Genomic DNA, 25417 nt, shown 5'->3' with positions numbered 1-25417 from the left:
ACAGAGGTATCGCTTTACAACTGCCTCCATGTGAAAGTCATCGTCAAAACCAATGGGGGAGTGCTGAAGCTGATTCAGTCTCTCAATGATTTTGAAGACATCAGTCATTGGAGCCTCGTAGGATGGAGCCTCAAGAAAGAGGAGCAAGTTGGATTGAGCCTCAACATGCTGAGCTGGGTGGATAGATGCTCCAGCATTACCTAATGCTGTGTCCTCGGTCATGAGAGGAGACTCTTTCTCTGTGGGAGGAAGGTCTCCTTTGTCCACATCCAAGAGAAGTTTGCATGCTGATGAAGCTGCACTGGCTATTGGTTCCCATATATTGAGGCTCTCAAATCCACAAGCAGGTTTGGAGCTGAGACCAACAGCAGAATGAGGTGAAAGGTCACAGTCGAGCTCAGCAGCCACTCATGAGAAACTAGAGTCTTCAGCATAAAGGTATTGCTCCTTCTTCAGGACTTTCGCAAACATGCAGTTGATGTTTTCATGGCGATCGTCATTAAGAGCATTGAGTCGAGTGACCATTTGCATTGATGCTGAAAGAAATGCAATGGCAACATCTTAATAATCAAATCAGATGAAGCTCAGGCCCCAAACTTTGATGACGGAGATGTCTCACTTCGTAGGCCTACATGGTTTATAAACTACACATGACTAAAAAACACATAACTGAATATTTGGAATTTGTATTAAGATATCGTATTTTTTATGCGGAAAACATCTATTTAATTGCTAATTCCTATTGCACTTTCACTGTTTTAAGCCACAAGTTAGCTCACTCTAATATCACTGCTACCTACTACTATTACTACTATATATTACTATTACCTATTACTACTACCTACTATCATATCTGAGGGGATACTTTAGGAAAATAAAAAGAAAAGTTATTCATTTTCAATTCAGCTTTTCAGGTGTAGAATTTATTTTTTCCAGAACAACCTGTGCATCAAACCATGTAGTTAATAGTAACATGGTAGCACTTTACAATGGCCTTTTTCAGTGCATGAATCTTTAAGCATCAATAACATTTGTTTAGTCCCACCTAATTACGTTATTGTGCTGTAATAATTTTTTAAGTATGCAGTAAATACGAAAACAGTTACACCATAACTACCTTATAAATCTCTCATAATTACAAAATTGTTACCCCTTAATTGCCGGACTTCTTGTTTTGTTACCCTGTAACTACAGCATTGTTATTTTATTAGTACCCCATAATTACAAACTAGTTACACGATAATTACTGGGCTGTAAAATAAAGCGTTACCCAAATATCGTTATACCTAAATACTCTAACAGAGGGGATGTCGACAATTAGTCCAATTATCATCGCGAGTAAAATCATCATTTCGAATAAAAAAAGGGGTTTTAGGTTTTCACATCTAAAAGTAAGAATACAATGATTGCGGATGTTTAGACCTGTGGTCAGAGGCAGTAAACATGAGGTCTGGCTGCTGACTCTCCTCACTTGTGATGCACATATCAACAATGATGAGCCGCTTCACACGTTGAGACTGATAATGACCTACTTATCCCAGGCTCTCCCCCATAGAAACCAGGGTAGGACCTGCAAGGATGGCTTGGAGACAGCGGCTGTTGGAGCTCATCGCGGCGCAGAGGCATCATCCATGCCCTCCCCGCGCTGGACGGTGCTGCTGCCTGCTCACATCTCTTCATTCAACCCACTGGCTTCAACAGAGCGTTCAAACAACATCATCTATTCACACTACCAGTCAAAAGTTTGGACACACGTAATTGAATGTGCTATCTTTTTCATTATCTTAAAGTCATTTTGATCTAAAGGCTTATGTTTAAATGCTTGAAATGTGTTTCTTAGACAAATTAGACAAAACAGTTAAGTTGATGGCTATGTATGAATTTCTTTCCAAAGCCTTTGCCTTTCCATCAAGGCAAAGTGTGGATACTTAAAATAATCGAAAATATAAGATAGTTTTGATTTGTTTAATACTTTTTTGGTCACTGCATAATTCCATTTGTGTTATTTCATAGTCTTGATGTCTTTACTATTATTCTAAAATGTGAAAAAATAGTACAAATAAAGAAAAATGCATGTGTCCAAACTTTTGACTGGTAGTGTATATGGAAACCATAATAGACTTAAAGTTATTTGTATAATTTCCAGTGATATCTTGAGTCTGATTTGAGCTTTTTATAGCTTCCATAGCAGACATTTGCCGCCTCAGAGTTGAGTGTTTTTCAATACAAAGCTCAGTGGCTGTTAGGTGTGGAGGTATCATTATGTACCACTCACACTGTACAGGGGGTCTTATTGACAACTAATGAACAGGTCAGTGTGCTCTCCTGCTTCTTGGCTGTGCTTGTGTGTGTGTGTGAGAGAGAGAGAGAGAGAGAAAGGGAGATAGAGAGGTGAGTAAAGATTAAAGAAACAAAACAGACAAGAGACACTATACCATGTTCCCTGGGGTGTTTTCATTAGCCAAGGGATGGATGTAGAATCGTTGTTGTTGGGTAAAAACCTTGTAACTCCAATTTTGGTGATTTTCGTGTTTTAACTTAAATTGAAGGATTGAGAAAGGTCTTTAAGGCTTATGAAACCCTTTCAAAAATCATTGGATGAATTGAAAAATGTATGGTCGAAAGCTAAAATCAAGGCTGTTTTTCTTGGTTCCTGAAAAGTTCACATTTTGGAGATACAAGGTTTTCACCTGATAACAGCAATGTGATTCAGGTCATCATCTTGAAGGTACAGTGGACCAAATGAGATGTTCAGTTATGAGACTATGTTAAATTGGAGCATTGCTCATCAAATATATTCATTTCATATGGCCGATTTATTTCATGTGGCAACAGTAATCTGTGTGGTCACCTGAACATGAGAAAACTCAGTCATCATTTAAGGTGTGGCTTGTAGCCTCTTGCCTTAGGGGAGACCGCAAACTATGAACATTCACAGCATAGTTTTGCGGTAATATGTAACAAACAATACAGAACTGTTACTCAGGACTACAGAGAGCTCTTTATGTACAGATGACTTACCACCAAGGGTGTGACCAACACTCTTTACTCAACGTGAAAGTATTAATTTTATCCATTGTTATGTGCAGCGATCCATTTTAATATGCCATGTCATTATAAAATACATTTTAAGGAACAGCAATCTGCAAACCAAATGTTCATGTATCAGGGCTTTCTCTCTTAATTTAACAGCACCTTCTAGTGGGAAAAGGAGCCATTTACAGGCAGTGGTGGAAAGTAACTAAGTACATTTACTCAAGTGCTGTACTTAAGTACAATTTAGAGGTACTTGTACTTTACTTGAGTTTTTCCATTTTATGCTACTTTATACTTCTACTCCACCACATTTCAGAGGGAAATATTGTACTTTTTACTCCACTACATTTATTTGACAGCTTTAGTTACTAGTTACTTTGCAGATTTAGATTATTAATACAAATTATAAATCAATTAATAAATTATGATATATTTTTATAGGTTAAGCTACCCAGCTTACCCATAAAGTAATTAAAATTAGCTCCACCTTTACCAGCTGCAATGCATCAATAATTATAGTCCAATAACATGATATATATGATTCTGAAATGGGCCATTCTACATAATGACTAATTTTACTTTTGCTACTTTAAGTACATTTTGATGCTAATACTTTTGTACTTTGACTTAAGTAAGATTTTGAATGCGGGACTTTTACTTGTAACAAAGTATTTGTACACTGTGGTATTGCTACTTTTACTTAAGTCAAAGATCTGAATACTTCTTCCACCACTGTTTACAGGCAGACCTGGCATGAATTCCAATTAGCCAATAGGAACCTATGAAGGTAATCATAAAAGAATTTCACAAAGCCAGTGTTGCCTCTAGTTGGCAGTTAGATGCTACCTACAACAATGTACTTGGTTCTCACCGTCAAATGCTGCTCCGAGACAGTTATATATAATAAATACAGCCATGCCGCATGTCGGGCACAAGCGTAACCCCATAAGATTGGAATTTCACCCTGCTCCTGCGTAGTTCCCTTTTCCCATACAGCGGCTTTCCCCTCATGAAATAACCACCTTTCAAAGATGCACGCAAATAGCCGGCATTTAGATTCTCTACAATGGTTCCTTTCTTTTATATTTTTTCCCACTAAACATCAAGCTTCTAATCTAATCTTCTGATCCCCTACTTTTATTGTACCCTGCAAGAACAAGAACAAACGCACCAAAAAATACCTCTGTTCACCGTGTGGCACAATAGCACCCTAAGATCATACTTTAAAAAAAGATCTTTGGTCACATTACTTATCAGAGATCATACAACTCCCATTTTAGCCAATCTACATTGGCTCATTGAGCTTTTATCGCATGTACAAAAGTGTAGTCTTACATCTACAGACAAATCTGACTGTTCCCAAGTCTAAATCAAAAGGTGATTGATCATTGTCAATCAGGGTCCCTGCACTTTGGAACATGGAGGAAATAAGACTAGCCAACTCTGTGAGGTCTCAGCTGGAAACAGATTTTTCTAAAAAGGCATTTAACTTAATATTTTAGCTGCCATTTTTGTTTGAGGTTTCAACCTGGTCATTCAGTTTAAATTTTACTGTTGTCTTTTGTTTCCAGTAGCTGTATTTCTTTTCTGACACCATTTTATCCTAAGTAAAGCACTTTGTAAGTCCGCTCTAAAAAGGTGCCAAAGTTGATTAAGCTATATAAAAACATGTTTAAAACACACTTATATACACACACACACACCATAAAAGAAAAACAAAAACACTCAAACTAAAGTACAACGATCATTTATTTTGATAGAAATACATATTAAAAAAACATAATATACACACACACACAAGTCATTACAGGTCGCACCATTACTACAGTTTAAACTACACCAGTAGAGTGAAGACGGGCTCAGACCAAGGCACTGAACAGTAAACCAAAAAACATGTTCACATAGACCCATATCTGTATGCATTAGAGAACTGTGATATATCCCTCTAGTGTGTTAACCTGGGCCGCACACCCATACCAAATTAAATACTGTGCCCTCAATCACCATAGGAGCAGAGTGTTGCGTTCACTTTCAACTGTAACAAGAACGCCATAACCACATATTAGAGGCTATTCCAGAGGCTTCAATGCAAAGCCGTTGCCTGAGCTTCAACAAACGAAGCGAAACAAACTCACGGATGAGACAAGCAAGGCCACTGAAGTGTTTTCCGACTGATTTGGCTAAACAGTGAACCTACACAATTGCATGTACTGTGTGTCTTGTGATATGGATTTAATCCCACATTAGTGATGAAGTAGTAAGGCAACTGCTGCTAAATTTAAAGCTCTGCTCTGGGTCCTACAAGAACCACAGTGTTGTACCGCCCTTCCTCTCTGGCATCTTTGTCACACCGTCACTTCATATGGAGAAGTAATTTTTAGAGTCTGTACCATCAGCAGCTGTGACTCAAACCATAGAGAGGAGGGCATGCATATGAGAAGAGCGGTCTCCCTTCTGCGTGCATGTAAACATTTAACAATGTCCTGAACAATAGGAAATGTGTAGCCAATATACCATTTTTTAAAAATCCTCATGTAAAAATAAGGAGACACCAGCTAAGAGCCCGTCTCAGAAAACATACAGTCAGCACGAGTTTGGGCCTAGTGTAAAATCCAACCCTTAAACTTTTAAGACCTCAACTGAATTTCGTAAAAGCTGTAGATTCTTTTTGGGAAAGTCCAGCATGGCTGTATGGCGGAGGCTGCTTTAGCTTTATTAGGAGGTGAAGTGCCCATTATGTAGTCTGACTGGTAGAGTCTAAGGGTTGATTTCAGACTAGACTGCATACTTACAACTTTGACAGAAAGAAAAAAAAAAAAAAGAAAAAAAAAAAAAAAAACAGGGATATTTGGAATTAGGCTTTAACTTCAGTGTAAAAAACAAACAAAAAGCAATCAGCTTTGGTCATTAAAGTTCTTAAATACAGCTTTGGTCATAATTTAAAGATTGCCTTTGCAGATACAAGTAGGAGAGTGATGAGAAGTACAGTCCAAACAGATTGGAGTTGAATCTAACAGACTCCCATAGTGGTCTGCTTACGCAAATGAGGTCAACGCCGACCCCCTGATGGGCCAACCCCCGCATCACTCGTCTTTTTCATGTTGGTTGGCATTGCCATTCATAACTCCGTTGCTGTGGTGTGCCCATGTCTGAGCCTGCAGTACCTTGGGGAGCCTCTTGCCTTTGGTGTAGGCGTGGTACCAGAAGTTGAGGAAGAGGAACAGGAAAATCAGGCCGTACAGCCCGATGATGTAGACAAAGATGGGGAACTGGTAGTCGCAGTCCTTTATGAAGAAATACTGGGAGATGTGGCTGGTCACCATCACAAACTGGATCTGGGGAGGGACAAAGGAGGGAGGGGTTGACATGCATCATCAAGTCTCATTGAAAAAAGGTAGGACTTTATACATTTAAAAACTGCAATTTTTAGACAAAGTTACATTAAACTTGACTACACAAATCTTATTTTGTGTAGTCAAGTTTATAAACAGTTGAGTCTGTTAGATTCAACTCCAATCTGTACATAACTGATAAAGGATCAAGAACCTTTATCAAATCTCTCATTCTCTATTATTACATGGAAAAACTGACATCTATAGACAAAGTTATATTAAACCGAGTACACAAAATAAGAGCAGATCAGAGGAGACCTACCCACTGTGACATATACACACACACACATCTTTTAAATAAGATGTATAAAATCTTCCAAAGCAGTCCTATGTCAGACTAGCTCCTAGACTATTTTACATACCAGCTGGATGGTAGTGAGATATTTCTTCCACCACAGGTATTTCTGGTAGTTGGGGCCCAGAGCAGTCAGGCCGTAGTAGGTGTACATGATGACATGGACGACACAGTTGAGCAGGGCATGGAACGTTCCCAGACCACCTGCAATACAGGGAAGATGTCAGGATGTGACATGCAAACAGTTGCTGCAATAAAATCCTGGAAAATCCTTTAATGTTCCTTAAAAAAACAAAAAGGGAACACATCAGCTATCAAAGAAACATTGAGACTTTAGAGGGGAGAAGTGTACCTGCAGCAAAACGAACGCCGAACCACCAGGTGAAGGGCATGATTGAGTGATGGTAGACATGGAGGAATGTCACCTGACTGTTCTTCTTCCTCAACACAAAGAAGATCTGAAAGAATGGCATACATAAATTAGTTTTAAACAAATAATGAGACATTGCTATAATTTGACAAATACTAGTTTAACTACAGACTACCATCTTAGCCCGGTGTCTTTAAGCAACAATAGCACAACACAATGTATAGGGACATTTATTCAACTGTCTGGGAAATCTTTTGCCACTTACTGTGTCCAACATCTCAATGAACTTGGAGAAGTAGTAAAGCCAGCATGTTGCTGCCATCTAGAGGAGACAGTAAAAGAAGATGTCAGAGCCAATTCCAAAAGAGAAAACACCCATCAGACGTGATATTTATTCTGCCAAATTCAATTAGGTGTTGCAATAGTGCCAAGTGTGTGAAAGAAAGTGTCTCACCCTCACGGCCTGTGGCGATTCAGTGTAGTCAACCAGATCGCAGTGAAATGAGTATCCTGTTCCCCATCCTGACATCACAAACTGAAAAGAATACAGTGCAAATTGCAATTAGTCACAAGCAATTTCAGGTGTGAAGTCAAGGCAATTGAAAGAAGGAAAAATGAATAACTATTGCATCTTTAAAATGTTTGATACAAATCAGAAATTTATCTTGCCATCAAAAAACACGTATTGTTGGTTATTCAGGAATTCGATTTGTACATGTAAAGCAAGTTTTTGGGACTTTCTTAATCCATCAAAACTCAAGTTTACACGAGTTTTTAGTCTAGTGTTGACCAACATGACAAATGTGAACTAATCTTTTACAGCCTCGAAATGCATGTAAAACCTAAGTTTGGCTGTCATACAAGTCTTTTTGTGTTTTTTTCAAAAGGCACACATACAGGTTAAGAGTAACACATTTTAGAGTAAAAAATAAATCTCATAAAAATCACTAAGCATTACAATCAAGAACATTTATCAAATCTCTCACAGTCTCTAAAGTACTACATGGAAACACAGAATTAAGTACACCATTACAAGACAGATGTCTATCAAAGTCAAAGCCACAGTGAAGTTACACAATCCTGAGGCAAACTTTGCAGAACACTGTCGGGGGGGAAAAAAAGGAAGTCACACCTGCCCATCAGGTTTAAACCTCAACACATAAAAGAAGACGCCCAACAGGTTTAGGCCCCAGTCAGCACCAACTGAAACTCAGTGTTTCAGGGAGGAAATTACCTTTTGACATTTTAGGACCTTTCTGTCCAATAAGAGATCAGACACTCTTCAGCTTTAAACCCCATGATAGGATTGAAATTTTGATTAAATGAAAAATCGGGAGTTATGGGAGGCCACGATGAGGGATTTGTAAGCTTGGGCTAGGTTGCTTCACAGCTCTTTAAAAACACAGAGATCAAACTCTGTTGTGACTTCCCATAGAGGGAAAGAGAAAGGATAATATCAGCAAACACGTTAAAAAACGGAATGTCTTTCTTCCTGGTTTCGAGCACATGTGAAAGGCAGACACTTGAGCAACAGCATTTCACAAGACCAACAAATAACTGTGGTATGTGTCATGGCCGTGTTCTTAACAATGAGCTCAACACCAGGGGAAATAATGACGCATGCTCCGTCGTGAGCCTGTGGTATGCATATCCGACTCAATCTTACATTAAAGAATGATTGCATCACCACCAAGTTTCAAGTAAACCACGCACTGATTGAAGCAGAAGATGCCCATTCAACCCACCTCATAGCACATATAGAGAGAGAGGGCTACCACACCAAAGTTGTAGAATATGAGAATTCCTTTGAGGTCAAAGGCTTTGCGGTTCTCCATTATCCGAGGCCCCAGTGACGTGACAAAGTAGATGTATGCTGCGATGATTATAGTTTGGGGGAGAGGAGACGACATGAGCAGCCAGTTCTCCGTCCGCAAGTCTGCAACAGAAGCACGGTGAGAAGTTGGTAAGATGTTCGATACAGAACTAAAGCACCAAAGAGATGCAAGCATAGTGTTTTAAATGCCATAAACATGCAATACAGTGTTTGTCTCAAAATTATTCTTTTCAGTTTATAGTTGAGCTTAAAAAAGAGGATAGGTAGTCCAACAGTAGATTTTTCGGTCAAAATGGTCAAAGACTCACCTGCGTTTTGGATGAACTCATCGTACAGGAGTGCAGCTGAGGACTTGATATCACTTAATTCCATCTTTTACACAAGGTCCTTCCAATTCACCTAGAAAAGCAAAAAGGTCAAAAAGTTAGGAGTCGGTTTGGACAAGACATGAGGTCACTGGCATTTGGATGAGAAGCCTGAGAGAAATCAGAGCTGGCAGGATTTGTCTCAAAGAATGCAAACTAGGTCTTTTGCTGAAATGTTCATAAATATTCAAGGCTGTTGAGACACACCATGTGGGGGAAAAATAGCACAAACGCAAATAATTTAGATACAAATTTTAAGATGATCATTTACCCCCCTTTTACCCAAATACATGTTCTCAAACAGATGTGTGCAAGCCATTTGAAATGTAATTCAGTAGAATGAGAAGCTCTCCTCCTAAACTTCCATCATGAACCCCCAACAAGAATTAAGTCTCTCTCCAAACAATTGGCTCAGAAGTTGCAAAAGCCAAGTGAAAACAGGGCTATTTACTATGAACAGGCCACCTATCATTGCCTCCTGATTGATTGATATGCACAATTATTAGTAGGCTATTTCAGGATGAATTTTAAAAATCTGTGACTGAGAATATGGCCATCTGTTGTTATCTGTAACAGCATACTATTAATGCTGAAAGACTGGATTGTATGAGAAAATGAGTCAACTCAGCATCGCAGCCATTCTCTGCTTTCTTTCCAAGCATCTGAGGCAGACAAGGGAAGAGTGTGTAGTGAGCACAATGAGTGGCAGTCAGCTCTACTCACTGGGCCATGCTCCGCAAAGGACACAGCAGTGGAGCCAGCAATCATTTATTCAAGAATGTGGTACAGGGATGCACACACAGTGCATGCAAACGTATTAATGTCCAATTAAAAAAAAAAACCAAATAAAATACAGTGCATGTTTTGAGGAAGGATAACTCGATGTTTTCAGTGTATGACCAGTGTATGGTGAACTATGACCAAAAAACAAAACAAAAAACCTGTGTCACCTTGCCAGTTGCCATGTGCGTTTTTGTAATGACAAACATACCATGAACCAACTATCTGGACTTACAATTTGTATATGGAAATTGTACTGCATCTAACCAAGGGCAGAACTGTTAGTAACACCATGTAAATGGGCAGATAAAGGTCATTTTCTAGCCAACAGCTACATGAGGGTGTATGCTGTAGATTAAACTTTAGCACCACACACTCCATACTCAGATAACACCGAGACAGGCAAAGCAGCATCTTATGAAAAGGCTCCAAGGATTATCATTGAAACAAACCAATCAGTAGTTTGTAATTAATCCAAACAAGAATGTATCAGAATGACATCATTTTCAAACTAAGTGAACTGGGATGAAATGGAATAATCAGTGTCAGCGATTACCCATCTACAGTGATGAAATGAGTTCAGACAGCTGCCATTTCCAATTCTTTAGCGCCAAGACATTATTGCCACATCTAAAGACAGTAATGTCCTATGCTACAATTCAACATGTATGCCTCTTCATTTCTTAATTTGAGGGGGGGATTCCTCTTCGAAGCTCAGAGCCTCATGCTTGATGCACAAATGAGGCTGTTCTATAACCTGCTACACACCTGTAGAAGGTTGTAGAATATAGGAAAGGATGTGGCGACACCTGTCACATTTACAGTGCTGACAATAACCAATGAGGAGGCAAGTTCAGATAATGAGCTCACTGTGTGGTCCGACTGGTTTATGGAACGTGCCTGTAGTAAGGAACTTTGTCAGAGGGAAGTTTTCATGTTAAAACACATGCTGCTTTGACAACCAGAACTCCAACGTCCAACGGGTGAAACATAAATCTCACCATTCTATACTTGCTACATTCACCTTAAATCTTAAATAATGTTTCTACAAAGCCCTCTCAATCTCAACGCACCGCCCCCCCCCCCCCCCCCCAGGTCTGAAATGATGTACATTTTGCCCAAACCCTACATGACAGGTTCCAAGGTGTGTCTACCTCTGACACACTAAGGAACAAAAAAAAAAAAGAAAAAGAAAAGAGGATATGGACAAGTCATTGAATGAACAGTGAACCTGCCAATGCCAATGTCAATTACAACTAGTTCCAGACGTAAAGGCTGCTGCTCCTGATGTAGACTACGCCTCATCATTGGTGTGTAGGCTACTTTATAGTATGCAATGTCAACAGATCCCACAACTGTTAAATTAGAAGAGATGACTGGACAGCCTTTAAAATCCACTTCTGAATAAGTTCTGGCCGTACTAGCCTACAGTCCAAGTCTGTAAGGTCCAAATTTTATCATATTCACAATCATATAACAGTTTTCAGTTAAATCATTAGGTCAAGAAACTGAACACACTTTCGATTAGCCTAAGCTATAATCTTTAAATGAGTTTTATGACAAACCAGCAGACTGCCAAGCGTGGCATGGAGCCATTTGGCGTCAATAGTTGTTTGACAACGCGGTGCCTCATCGGATGAAATGTGGTCGACCCGGTTTAGGTTCCTAGTCTTCTAACTCAAATGGTTGGTAGGCTACTGCAGTTGTAACTGGTGGTATGTTAAGAACTTATGTAGCCATGGGAGATTTGTGTGTGTGTGTGGGGGGGGGGTATATTGAAGTATCAGGTGTAGGCCAACCATATAGGTGATCAAAATCAAACTGGAATTGTTATTTTTACGCGTGGAAGACCCCATGTGATTTTTTTTTTTTTTTTTACAGCCGTTAATGCCATAACTCGCAACAGGTGACGCAACAGGCTGGAAACAGATCCAACAGCAAATCAACTCTTCAACAATGACAGGAAGTCATTAAGTGATAACAAGCACGCTTTTGCATCCATACACCGATCTCCTCCTCAGTCATTTTACCCCTTAACCCTATTATCTTTAAAGTATTCCTGGTCGCTTTATCTGTTGAGTCCTCACCATTAAACGAAAAGTTGAAAAAATAAATAAATGACTTACCTTTAGCACTGCTGATAATCCAAAATCCTTATGGTCCGTCAAACTTGTTAGTATCCGACCTCCTGGCTCACCTGCGGCCCCGCAGTAACAGGTGTGTCTCCAGCTCCACGCACCAATGCGCTGACAGTGCGCGCCTCTCTGCTTATGACACCAACCGGAGGGCGGGGATTAGACTCCAGGTTGGCCTCCTCGTTCTCTGATTGGACAAAATGTCGTCCAACAAGGTCCCTTTTGATCCAAAATCATACCTAAAAGATGCCTCACAGTTACCAATGAAAACAATGTCAAACGTTTTTTGGTTTTTTTTTTTTAACTCTCTGTCCTATTCGGTTTCTCTTTGTAATTGGTTTCAGTACAAGAAAAAAAAAAACATAGCAGCTATCAATATAGTATCTTTTCCTTAAATATCCTCTCGACTTAAAGTTACACATAAAACCATAGTAAGAATACAGAAGTAGGTTAGGGAATGCATTATTGAGGTAGCATTCTCAGAGCTTTTATTATAAGGAAAACCACAGGTAAATTATAAAAAGACTGTACAATTCAAGACACTTCAGGTATTTTAGAAAAGATAAACTGGCTGGTGAATTATGTGATGGCACACAGTATATCCAGGATATAAACCCTCCCTTTGAATCCTTTTGATACTATTATACATAAATTGTCTCTCCGCTATGGGGATTACAGTCAAAATGATCTCTCACATATTTCTGACTTGTAAAGTACAATCACTGGGTGGATATAAATGACACAATAGTATATTTAAAAATCACAATAGATCACTATAATACGTATGGCATGTGTCTTTGGGCCATGAGTGAAGGTTTAGCCTGATAAGGATTCCAAGTATATCCATGTAAATAAGGCCAACATGTAAAAGAGGGAGGGGGAGAGTAGTTTCAGTACCACTCCTCACTGGTGGTTTCACTGAGGCCTGACAGCAGAACCTAAAAACAAATGCAAATTTACCCAGGAATGACAACAAGAGAATGAATGGAGTGGTTCCTCCCATGTGAGGCTTTTCAGGTTTTTGGTTGGCCTCTTCTCACCTCAACTGCAGAAAACACACAAGCTGAAAGCCTGCACAAACAGTGATGCTTGTTGTTATGAGACCACACCTCTACAAGAGGATACTGCTCTCCCTCTGAGCCCTAGATTATACCCTTGGCTAAAATTTTTAAATATTCAAATATTTGAACCTGAAACATCATAACAGGTGTGTACATCATGGTAAGAAATGCAGTAAAAAGTGACAATAAGTCCGCCGCTCTCTGCTATAGGAGGAAACCGTATATCACCAAAGAGTCAATGTATCAGAATTTGAGAAAACAAAAGCAGACATCCCTCTTGATTTCCATGCATTTTTGAAAAAACACAATGGGTTTTGAATGGGTTAAAAAGGCCTTAATGACATGAAACTTAATGTGCATACCAAGGACAATGTTGGCTTTCCGTTCTAGTAAAAAATGAAAAACACAAAAAATGACGCTACATCAAATGTATAAAAAAACCCAATTACTTTACATAATGTGTACAGTCAGTCATGTAGTACTTGTCAGTGTAGTACATGTCAGTGTAGTACATAAAGTACATGAAGTACATGTCAGTGTAGCCTACTCTGCTGACATGCAATGTCTTTCAGGCATGTCAAGGTGTTCAAAACGTCGTTTGAGTTTTAAGAGCTTCGTCTTCTTCTGTAATGTCATGATGATGCAGGTGAGATTATCCCAGACCCCTTATTTATCTTCATTTATTTTCCTAGGCCTCTCATTTGTTGACATGGTTGTTGTTGTTAAAGAGCTGTACGTCCACACATGCAAAACATTATCGTTAGTCTTCATCGCTGCTCCATCTGTCCTCGAAGGCAGCGTTCACTGAAGACTGGCCAGCCGCTCCCTGTAATGCACCAATACATTCATCTCAGTATATCCAATCAGTAAGCAATCCCCATTATTTTAATAGAGCCGTTACATAAACATAATATATATATAGTGCACTCAGAAAGCATCGTACAGGTATAGGAGAAATATTGCGATCCATTAAATGAAACCACAAACGCAAATTTGACTGGCAACAATCTTACACATTACAGATGACAATTATTATTCAGCTCATCTGCTAAATACAGTAACCGGTGAAACTGGAAAAGGAAAAGTAAGATGTATTCATCATTTCATACGCATCAGTAGAATGTAGTATGGCACGGCAGAGCTGACAGGGGGTGGTGACTGACTCTTCCTGTGTGTGTGTGTGTGTGAGAGAGAGAGAGAGCGTGTGTGTGTGTGAGTGTGTGTGTGTTTGTGTGTGGATTGTTGGGTGCCAGGTTTCCCTGATGTGGATGAGAAAGATGTGTCGAAATCTAAATTTGTCATACGAGGCACAACCCATCTGGGATCGAATTTCTGCCATGAACACAAAAACACAAAGGAAAAGTTTCACAGACATTGACTAATCCTTGTGTGAAACTAAAAATCTGCTCCTATTAAGACCTCCTTTGAAAGAGAAGTCTTGCTCTAACTGTGAGCCTTGAAAATGCTTGACATTAAAATTTTCTCTATGAGATCTGAATAAAGAGTGTAAAAATATGCTTCCACAATCTTTTCCTAATACAGCTTTTCCACATCTTGTTTCCTATTGTTAGGGCTTGTACCTTCTTTGCTTCTTTTGACTCTTCTTCTACGTCCGGGGCACGGAGGACAGGAACCCACGCCAGAATGTTACAGTCTTTACCTCCACTATACAGCTCCTAGACAGAGAAGAACAAAGGGAATTAGAGGACACACAAGAAGGAGCTGATGTTGCAGCATTACCTTCACCTCACAGAACTTGTACAACAAAGACATCAGCACCAGGGGAAACCGGCGGTAACAAGCAATATGCTCAGGACCAAGTGTAAAGTAATTATTAAGTACAAAACTGTCACCGCAACAAGTGTGCCTCTGGGAAGTATTTCACTGTGCTGCGGGACTACTCAGTATTGTTACATCAGCGTAGAGGCATCCAACAGAACAGAGGCAAAATACATTTCCAGGACTGTGTGTTTCCAGTAACCCTCCAGAGTGACAAGCTGCTGAGCTGCATTCTTACACATGTGGGCTAATAACTAGGGTGTGGGTCGGATAACGCTACGGATGTCCCCATAAGTACTTGTGGGGCAATCAAATCTTCCTTAAATTACTCATTAGTGTCTCTATCAGCACAGACATTATTAGCTATAGAGGAGAATCTGAGTAGAAACAGAATTACAATGTGTTTTTTTGTCATGTGCTACTTCGGAATATTTCATAAGAAAAACCTTAATGTCCTCAATGAGGCAATTTGTTGAGTAGCGTAAAAACACAATTACATCACAGAAACACAGCGTCACTTAAAAAATAAAGTCCTGTTCTGTATAATGCTCTGTCATAACTTTAAAGTGTGTGGTATGCTACTGCATCTGTCTGTCAAGTCTGGTGGTGGTCAATGTTTTTTTCTACTCATTACCAGACTTAATAACTAGGCATATAATGGATCAGAAGATGAGGGGCAGACAGAATCTTCCTAACAATGGACAGTCAGGATATACAGGAACAGAAAGCTCTGGTGAAATGCCAATGACACGCCCTTGTCCCATGAACTCCTTTCTCACAATCGCATGCTCCTAGAATTACTTCATGGCGATGACGAACATGAGTGAAATTCAGAAGGAAGAGACAAAAGTATGTCACAGATTACAATTACAATTTCACATTTGGCAGACGCTTTTATCCAAAGCGACTTACACATGAGATAATGCTGGAAGTAAAGCGAGCAACGCCAGCGCCTGACTCTGATGGCTGTGACACCAGATAAAGGAGATGACATTGCTGTTGATCTCCCCACTGCACAGTAAACTTTCTCCACACAGCTTCTGACAGCTGCATATCATTGAGAGATACAGAGCATGCACAGGCTGAGAGCACCAGCTCCTATCGCACAATGGGTATTCCTGTATTTGCATTTATACCAGCTCAGTATAGCTCGGGAGATGTTGACTTTAATAGGTAATCTCTCCAGAGGAAGTGGCTCATTTGAGTCTACCATGGCAACTGCACACTACTGGCAGCCGCGACTACAATGACAAGAGCACAACAGATGAAAAGATAAAAGAAAGCGACTGCGGACAGACAGACATTGACCTAAAATCTCTATGCATGCAGGAACCAAATAGACTTGTCTGGCATACAAAGCAGAAATAAACAGGTTGCCCAGACAGACAGAAAAAAGGCAACAGAGTGGATAGATAGATGGAAATACAGACAAAAAGGCACAGCAGCAGACAGCCTAATGGAGCAACGGACAAAAAGGTAGTACAGCATATGGATGGACATATTGGCCCCTATGCAGGGGATGTTCTCCATGCAGCAGCAAAACTTCTCTCCGTGCATCTGGGTCCTCAGTGTGTCTCACCTGGTAGTCTGGGTGGAACTCACAGCAGTCGACGTTGTTGTAGTGCCCCCTGAGCATGGTGACCAGCTCACCTGTGTGGAGGGCATACACCGCCACCGAGCTGCCGCATGGCACAAACACAAACTCTGGGCTGCAGCCGTGCGACACCGTGAACTTGAGCCCCTTACGGCTCTCGTTGCACACCTTCCCATAATTCACCTGGGGGGACAAACGGAGTGGAGGGAGAGAATGGCCGGGTCACTGTTGTATATTTATTATTATTCCTTTATTCCTATTATTCCTTTTCCTGACACTGAACAGAGTGGAATGGTTTCATGGACGGAAATGAAGGCTTGCTCTGCACTGAGAAATTTCTCTCAATGGAGATCTCTGTTGAAATTACAGAAAACTTTGCAAATCTTCCATATAAATTAATTTCCGTTTTCCTACTTTTCATGAAATCTTTTATATTTGCTCTTCATTATAATAAGATCACCACACGCTCAACTAGTATAGTATATACAGTATATACTAAGGTTCTAGAGGTAAAAAACATAGAAGTGGAAGAGCCAAACTTCTGCACACTTAGGTCCATGCAAGTTTCTTTATTTAACCAAGCTTTCGGTCAAGTAGACCTTCTTCAGGGCATACCTATGAATGCCCTGAAGAAGGTCTACTTGCCTACACTGAGTGCAAAACCTAAGCAATGGCCACTTATCCTCTTTGTCACCAAAAGCAAGAACCTTGCAGATTATCACATTAACTTGACCAATCACAGGAAAGGGAAAAAGTGAACAATAGGTTAAATAGAGAGACCACAACAATTTAGTAAGTGGTATATAGTCTCAACATTCCATTCCATGTCACACAAAGAGTATCAAGTCTAAGTATAAACCACACATAAGAAAACATCATCACATTAATTGCAGTATACATATAGTACAATAAAAAAATATTAGAGTAATAGCAAAAATAAGCCTGAATATCATGGAAATACCATATGAGATCAGCATAGGCTAAACCTGCAAAACCACCTCCATCATCAAAGGTGTATGTTCTGCAAGCAATGGAACTGTAGGGGAACCGCCTATCAATAAAATGTTTTGCTATATGTGTACCATACATATGCGCATTCACTCAATTCGGTTGTCACTACCAAATTCTGGCACTGTGTTCGTAGCCTTAGTGAGATTCAGTTATAAAAGTAGCCGGCCAGACAGAGGTGGGTAGACGGCTAAATAGCCGGCAGCCGGCACTTAGGGAACCCAAGGAATTCACACTGCATCATCTATAAACAAATTTTAGTCAAAGCCCGCGAGAGAAGGTACATCTAACCTTTGAGTCATTAGTCGTCTTGTGCAACAGCCAGAAGAAATGGAAACATGCCCGGCATAGCAACTGTAGCACGGAGCAGCAAGAAATTAGAATAGGTGACTGTGTGGGAGCCCAGGGCAATTACATGGTCACCCCTGGTGTTTGGAGAGGGTTAGGTTTCTGTGGAGTGGGTTTCTGTGTGGAGTTGGGGAGTGGGGGGTGGGGGCTCTCTATGGGGAACAAACATGAGGCGACTGAAACCCACTCTGAACCCCTAGTGAAAGCTAATACTACTGGAACTCATTCAGAAGCCATATGCAAATAAAATATCCAAAACATTTTGCATGATATCACAGGGATTAAATTCTCCTTCAGGGTGGTAAGAAGGGAAAGCAGCATATTTGCCAAAGAGCCCATGGGTGTTGTGATGGGAGCAAGGGCCTCTAATTTGGTTAATAGTGTGGTGACTGAGAGCAAAAGTCTAGTTTACACATCTATTGCTAATAAACCCATTTTCACACCATTACCTGTAGGTCTCGGCCTATCATATTTTCCACTGAGGTTCATATTAACTACTTATGTCTCTCTCTCACTCACACTTTCACACTCTCTCACACCTTACCAGTGTGTTTTCTCCAGTGGCGCTATTCCACAGTCGCATACGGTCATCAGTTCCCATAGTGAGGAGGTAGAGACCATCTCCAGTAAAGCACAGGCCATTCACTCTGCCATTATGGGCTGTGTTCACTGGTCAGAGACAGGCAACATATCAATGACGACTCTACATACTGTACTTACACACTATCGATACCATATCTCACACACACACACAAAAATTGATTAATAAATTCTGTACAGATTATGACAGGAGCTGCACTTCCATTACTATATGGCTATGAGGACTTGGAGGACTCAAACATTAACATTGCTGCTATCATACCATACAATCCACCATGTTATTTATGTAGCATCCTTACCCTCCAAAACATAAGCATCTGTCATCTCCTCTCCCCTCTGTCTGTCTAAGGATACTTTATTCTACATGCTATTCATTCTAGCTTATCGCTTCGGGCGCCTATCCATTAACAAAATTTGCTGTTGCAGGTGTTGTTACACTCCTTTGCCCAGGAAGGCTAAGATAAACTGGTTTTGTCTAGCTGTTTGTTCTCCTTAGCTAGTCCTACAACACAGACAAGTCCTCAGGCAGGAAAGGCAGATATGTGGAGAATGTTAACCTCTCCTCTAAAGAGAGAAAACTCAGCTGTTAACTTGAATTGTTAAGTTATTACACACGACCTTCACAGCTGGGAGGAGGAATCATTTCATCAGTTTAGAGGCGTAGATGTGCATCCCCATCAAATGTTTTGAGACACACTCACCTCAACACAGCAGGCTTTGCTACAGTTTACCATACACAAGCAACACTTATGCCCCAAATATGACTGTGATCATTAAGAGTATGCAAATATGGGATTCATTCATTTTGTACTTCTATATAATTTCTGAGCTTTCACCTCTGCTCCTGTTGTTAGAGCACAGTCTTTCTCTTGTGTAGCACCACTATGAGATATTTGCCATGTTGTGAGGTGCTAAAAGAACAACATGGAGAGTGGGAAGTAGAGTGTTGTGGTAGAGGGAGGGGGAGAAAAAATATTTGACAGGATGACAAGGTGCTCCATCAGTATCCAAGCTAAGCCCCAAGCTGTTACCCTGCCAGCTACACCCCAGGGGGCTGTCTGACAACCATTTGTGCCCTGATGTCCCTCTATGACTGTATGCCTCTCAGCTTTCTCCTTCTCTAAGTAAAGGGTGAAAAATCTACCAAGAGCTCTGCCCACTCACCTTTAAATAAACAAAGGCTAATGACAGAGGAAGGGAAGGAAACAAGAGAGGTGACAGTACCTGCCTCAGAGGCGGCTTTCGACTTGTCTCCGTTGTGCTGGTCCAGAGTGAAGAGACTGCCAGAGGCCCGACGCACATCCCACACCTGCACCCTGCTATCTGCACTGAGAAAGAAAAAGGGGGAGATTAGTTTGTTTTGTCCCTCATGGTTAATTCATGCAGATATAGCCCTTTGAAATGATCCAAAATAAGCTCCAAGGTTGATCATCCCACTAAGAAGTAGAATCCTGGGGTTTACAGGTACAGGCTCAGACTGAACAGCTTCAATGGGCTAAAAGAGCATCATATACTGAACGACCAGTACCCCAGAGTTTGTTTTTAAAGGTCAGTTTTCTGGTGGGACTTCACATTCTACTCCACAATACAATATCATATACCTCTCTGTGCGTCACTCCTTCAGTTGTTTTCAAAATCACTTACAGTCCAAAGGGACGGCAGCACACGGATCCCAATGGGTTAATTAGCGGGTCTAATGCAGCATAAAGCAGGTGGGTACTACATCTACCATATGCTATACTGGCAATCCCAGGGAATGGGCTACTAGAGTGCCACTGTGCCATCCTACTGGTAATATGGTGCCATTATCCTTGACTCAGGTTGCCAATGTGGCCAGATGGCAGGGGACTGAGGTGACAAGAAACGCTGGGATACAACAAGGTGGGAATCACCCTGCATTTGGCATTATACTTTGATATGGCATTGGGGGCTAGCTGAATGATGGTTCTGAGGCTGTATCCCAACAGAAAGAATGGCAGTCAGCAGGGCCTACCTGGCAGTGGCCAAGATGTGCTCGTATCTGGGAGACCATTGTACAGACAGGACCTCTGCTCTGTGACCTTAAGGGGAGAAGAAGTTATTATTTATGGTTTCAGCTTCAGTTTCAGGTACAGTGAAAAGAAGTGAGTGTGAGTGTTTGTGTGTGGTGTGGTCTACTAACCCTGAAGAACGTGAATGCGTGCGCCAGACTTCAAGTCACACAGCTGTATTTTAGGGTTTTTGGTCCCAACTGAAAAGGCAGAGACAAAGTGGCAGTTTAGAGAGGATCAATGGGACTCATTAAGGCTGCCAATACTTCTGTGTTTAAAACACTATTAAAGAAAAGACCTCTATACTTGCATAGGATATATTAATAAAACAATACCTTCGTCAGGTTTATGTGTTTAAAACAGTGAATTACAAGACTTAACTGAAAATCCATGCAAAGTACCTTGTACAGGCTAATTTGCTGTGTCTGTCATTCTTACTTAAATGAGCACATTTTAAGGATCTTGCTTGATAAATGTGTGAGAACAATCTGCCCCAACATGTGTATATGGGAGAGGTGCTTCAGGAGGAAAAAAAACTGGAGTCCCGGGTTCTCACAGATGAGGTGTGGTGAATATGAAAACTCACTGATACTACCTTCTGATAAACATGAGCCAACACACCCAGCATTTACACATGGGATGAGGGCAAGCTAGATGGTGGAATTCAACAGACAGCGAAGAAGATGATTAGAGCATGGGTTAGAGGATTAGAATTGAACTAGCCCAAATGATGCAACTTTGACTTTAATGCAACTTTAATTTCCCCCAGGGGATCAATAAAGTGCAATCATATCTTATCACTGCTTTTCAATAACAGATTTCCTTAAAAATGTCCTCCAAGAAGTAATGGAAGACTACAGGGTTGTTTACGACCCGTTTGGTACACATCTGTAACTCCTCTGAGAGGGATGGACACATTGAGAAAGAAACAAATACACACTGTAGCAGACACTGGGTTACAAACACAGTCAAAGAGACTGTTGTGTGAGTGTGTGTGTGAAAGGGTTCACCTGTGTGCACATGTATATGTATACATACTGAACAGGTATGAGTAACCAGTCAGGCCTGCTTGGTGACATTGTGATGAAGCACCTAGATTCCTACCATGTTTCTCCACAGAAATCTGTTCCTGCACCTGAATCCGTGTCTAACCCCCTTCTGACTCTCTTGTCCCCTCCAGGCACCTGTCACTTTGTAACTTGGGGTAAAGACTGGGGTACAAGACAAGGGCAGTGACTGTGGAGTGCTGTGGGGAAGCACATAGTACACGGGCAAGAGAAAAGACCTGATGACAGACACTTGCACACCTGCAATCAGGCTGTGTTTCCTGGCGATGGGGGACATGTGGTGGCAGTAGACGTTTCCTTCGAACTGGAATACTTCAGCTGGCTGAAGAATCGCAGAAAGAGAGAGAGAACAATCAGCTGTGGTCAAGCTTCAGCACTGCCTTGTACTATGGAGAAATAGGCTGTGTGTGTTTTGTTTGTGTGTGTGTGTGTGTGTGTGTGTGTGTGTGTGTGTGTGTGTGTGTGCGCAATAGAGACTAAAGCAGAATGAAAAAAAACCCCATCTATTTTATGATCAAATATACAGCCAAAGCCTGTTGTCACTTAAAGATGCAAACCAAACTACTATCGGTAAAGTCTGAAGAATGTACAGTAATGCAGTGTTGCTCAACCTAGGGGTTTATTAGTTAGAGAAAATTTGCTGAGCATGGCATGCTCTTTTTCAACAGAGCTTTGCTACACACTTAGAGGTAATGAATATGTATGGGACCTCTTCCCTTAGTTAATCATGTGAATAGCCTGAAAAGGAAAATCATCACTTGAAGTCAACCTTCACCTTTCTTTGTGTGCATGCTTGTGTTGCACAGTCGTACGCCGGCATTCCTTTGTTTTTAGAGGTCAAAAGCTAAACAGGCTGGGACTTATTGCAGTGGTGGCAATTATTGGCCTACATAATATCTAACACCTTTTCACTGAGGATGTACTGTTGTACAGCAGGCTGTCCAAAAATGTTAACAATAGTCTTATAAAATGACTAATCTGAAGTCATGGTCTTAAATTATAACTCATCTGCAGTATAATTTCACCCACTCTACAGGGAAGGAGTTTTGGGCATTAATTAGGTGACCATGAGAGGGGGAGGAGGGGGAGGGCATAGCAGCTCAGAGCTTGGGAGTCAGTGTGCCTGAGCAGCAGTGGCGGTTACAATGCAAATTCTTCTGCAAACACAAAAAGCCTCTCTGTGCCCTATCTGCCAGCTTGTGCCAACACAAGCATGGACAGAGCCAATGTGCACACACACAGACACAGAGAAGGCTCTGTTTGGGCATAAAAATACCATAACCATGCACATATGCACACAACACTTACAGTCATTAACACACACAAACACAAGTGCGTGAGTACACAACTACATAATAATATTTTAATGGGAACAACCAAGAATCGGTGTGTGTGGCTGTGTGAAAGAGACAGAGAGAGAAACGCACAGAGCGTAAAACAAATGAGAGGGTTAGTGGGCTTTTACTGTCCCTTGCTTGACCTTTTGAGGTAACCATGGCACCAGTGTAACTCTAGCAGAGCGAAGAGCCTGCCATATGGGACCATGTGGCACAGAAAGGTAGAAAGCATGAAGCAGAAAATAAGAAAGACAGGGAAGAGATGGTGAAACAAGTGAAAAGAGAAGACAGGGTTTTGGAACTATAAGGAAACCAATGTCAAGTCAGCCAGTCAGTCAATAAATCAATCCCTAATATATATTACACATTTCATACAGATGAACAAAGAAACAAACAAACAAACAAATAATATTCCTTACCTTCAGTGTCTCAGTGTCCCACACCTTCATGGTCTTGTCAAAGGAACTGGAGACAAATATGCCTGTGTCATGAGGATACCACTGGACCGTCTCTACACTGAATTTGTGGACATACCGACTGGACCTACACACACACACACACACACACACACACACACACACACACCCTTATGTCACCATGTCCTAAATTTAAAAAACTTCTCAGCAGATTCTCACATCACATGTTTCATGGTTTGATTCCCCCCCGAAAATATTCAAAATTCAATACTGTACCAATATTGCTAATGTAGTGTTACTGAACATAGTAATATGTCCTGTCTTGACTATAAAAGACACAGTTTGTGCAGGGTTACAATGCAATGCTACCCTCTAGTGGATGGAGTTAGTAAATGGGAGAAACTTCACCTGCCTACTGTGCAGATTGCCTTGCAGCTGTATTGGGGTTTCCCACTGCTGTTCTCCAGGTCATAGATGACGATCACCCCGTCTGCACCTCCAGACAACATGCTGAACAACAGAGAGGGTTGGGATCAGATGCTGCAGTCCGTCAGTAACCCATACTTGCTGCAGCATGACTTCTCACATTCTTTCAACCCGGGAATACAATCTGAAATTCAGTCTCTTCCCTTGAGGTGCAGGTTTGTTAAATACATTACCACCTTTGTTATGCGTGGACCCACAAGTAATGGGCTTGTGAACAATTTTGGGTTCCGAACCACAGTTTAAAAAATCAGCTTCTACAGTATTTATCCAATATTATATAGGATAGACCTGCAGAGGTTGAATGCTACATTTTGCAGGAAAAAGAGTGGTATAGCTTCAGTGGGAACAAGAATATTTGCAGAACAATAGTGCTAAATTACTGAGGCACACTTACTATCTGCCCTCTACCACTTCAATGTCTATGGTGTTAATGCCGTTGCCATGGATTCTGTCCACATCTCGGTCATGATTCAACTTCAGACTGAGGACCCTTTGGAGCGAGAGATGGAGAAAGAGGTTTGCAACACTGGACATTTCTGAGCATTAATCCATATCTGGGACTTAAAAGCCTAAGTAGATGGTCAGCATAACATTTGATAACATTTAAATAATCCCTGTGAGGAAATTGGTTCATTGAAGTAGAAAAACAGCTAAAGGATACAGCAAAGTAAAATAGACTATAAATAAGAATGGTCATACATATGTAAATCAAGTGCCTGGGTGTGTGGGCGTGCATTTTAAAACGTATATCAAAATGTTCAATTTATCCATGTAGAACTGATGTAGAGGTGGTGAAGGTTTTCATATGTCCTGTGCATTACTAGTTATCAATCTTACATGGGTGTATGTGTATTGTTACTGTGTGCAAGGCACTTCACAGATGCTTGATGCCCCGTGAAAAGATTAATTGGAATAAATCAGACACAGAGTTTAACTTTAGCTGAAGAGTCTTTTATTTGTATTTTTCCGTCTTATTTACCTATCTCTAACTATTGATGACATGACTAAATGTGGCTTCAGGGGTGAATCGAGGGGCCAAGGTAAGTGCTGTTAATTAACGTTATGCTATGAAAACTGAACCCTCTGGTAGACATAACGGTTACTTCTCTCCTTTTCTTTCTAGCTCTGTTCTCTCTCACCTTCTCGTTGACTCTGCACGTCTCAGACGGAGCGGGTCATCGAGACCAGCCTGTCTTGCTGCGAGAAACCCCAACATTGTTTCAACCCGGAGAGAAACTATCTTGCTTTCAGAGCAGGGACTATTGTTTAATTGTTTGCTAACGTTAGCTAGTTTTACTTAGCCAACTAGCTTACAGGCTAGCATGTTTTCTACCGTGTAGTGAAAAGCCAATCCGACCAGAAACTTTTTGTATCCAAGAAATCATCTTCTATGTGCCTGGGGCTCCGTGAAGTGTAAAACATCATTTGGATCCCATTAACTTACTATTGGCACATCATTTCTAGTCTAACTTAAATCACTTCCA

General features: G+C 40.8%; 2 protein-coding genes across 3 annotated transcripts; both read right to left on the bottom strand.

The window, feature by feature from the left end:
* Positions 1–4768: 4768 nt before the first annotated feature.
* On the bottom strand, positions 4769–12308 carry elovl7a (ELOVL fatty acid elongase 7a). 2 transcript variants are annotated; one of them, XM_071536197.1, is made up of 8 exons: positions 12199–12308; positions 9236–9326; positions 8839–9029; positions 7548–7628; positions 7359–7415; positions 7076–7181; positions 6791–6927; positions 4769–6371 (listed from the first exon to the last, which is right to left on the bottom strand). In XM_071536197.1, exons 2-8 carry the CDS (start codon positions 9297–9299, stop codon positions 6120–6122), a joined length of 888 nt encoding a protein of 295 aa, XP_071392298.1. In that variant the 5' UTR covers positions 9300–9326; positions 12199–12308; the 3' UTR covers positions 4769–6119. The 2 variants fall into 2 exon arrangements, with proteins under 2 accessions (XP_071392298.1, XP_071392300.1); XM_071536199.1 differs by lacking the exons at positions 9236–9326; positions 12199–12308 and having other exon boundaries at positions 8874–9011.
* A 1392-nt stretch (positions 12309–13700) lies between these two features.
* On the bottom strand, positions 13701–25410 carry ercc8 (excision repair cross-complementation group 8). The gene is made up of 12 exons (XM_071536208.1): positions 25073–25410; positions 24328–24423; positions 23856–23957; positions 23451–23574; positions 21935–22016; positions 20759–20827; positions 20591–20657; positions 19822–19925; positions 18542–18666; positions 16627–16824; positions 14849–14944; positions 13701–14094 (listed from the first exon to the last, which is right to left on the bottom strand). The coding sequence occupies exons 1-12, from the start codon at positions 25147–25149 to the stop codon at positions 14029–14031; spliced, it is 1206 nt and encodes a 401-aa protein (XP_071392309.1). The 5' UTR covers positions 25150–25410; the 3' UTR covers positions 13701–14028.
* Between the last annotated feature and the right edge of the window lie 7 nt (positions 25411–25417).

This window comes from Centroberyx affinis, unplaced genomic scaffold (genome assembly GCF_046629955.1).
Source record: "Centroberyx affinis isolate AG114_WGS23_722 - 3 ecotype Tasmania unplaced genomic scaffold, CSIRO-AGI_Caff_v1 ptg002840l_1, whole genome shotgun sequence".
Classification (NCBI taxonomy): Eukaryota; Metazoa; Chordata; class Actinopteri; order Beryciformes; family Berycidae; genus Centroberyx; species Centroberyx affinis.
This window is presented reverse-complemented; position numbering and strand designations above follow the sequence as displayed.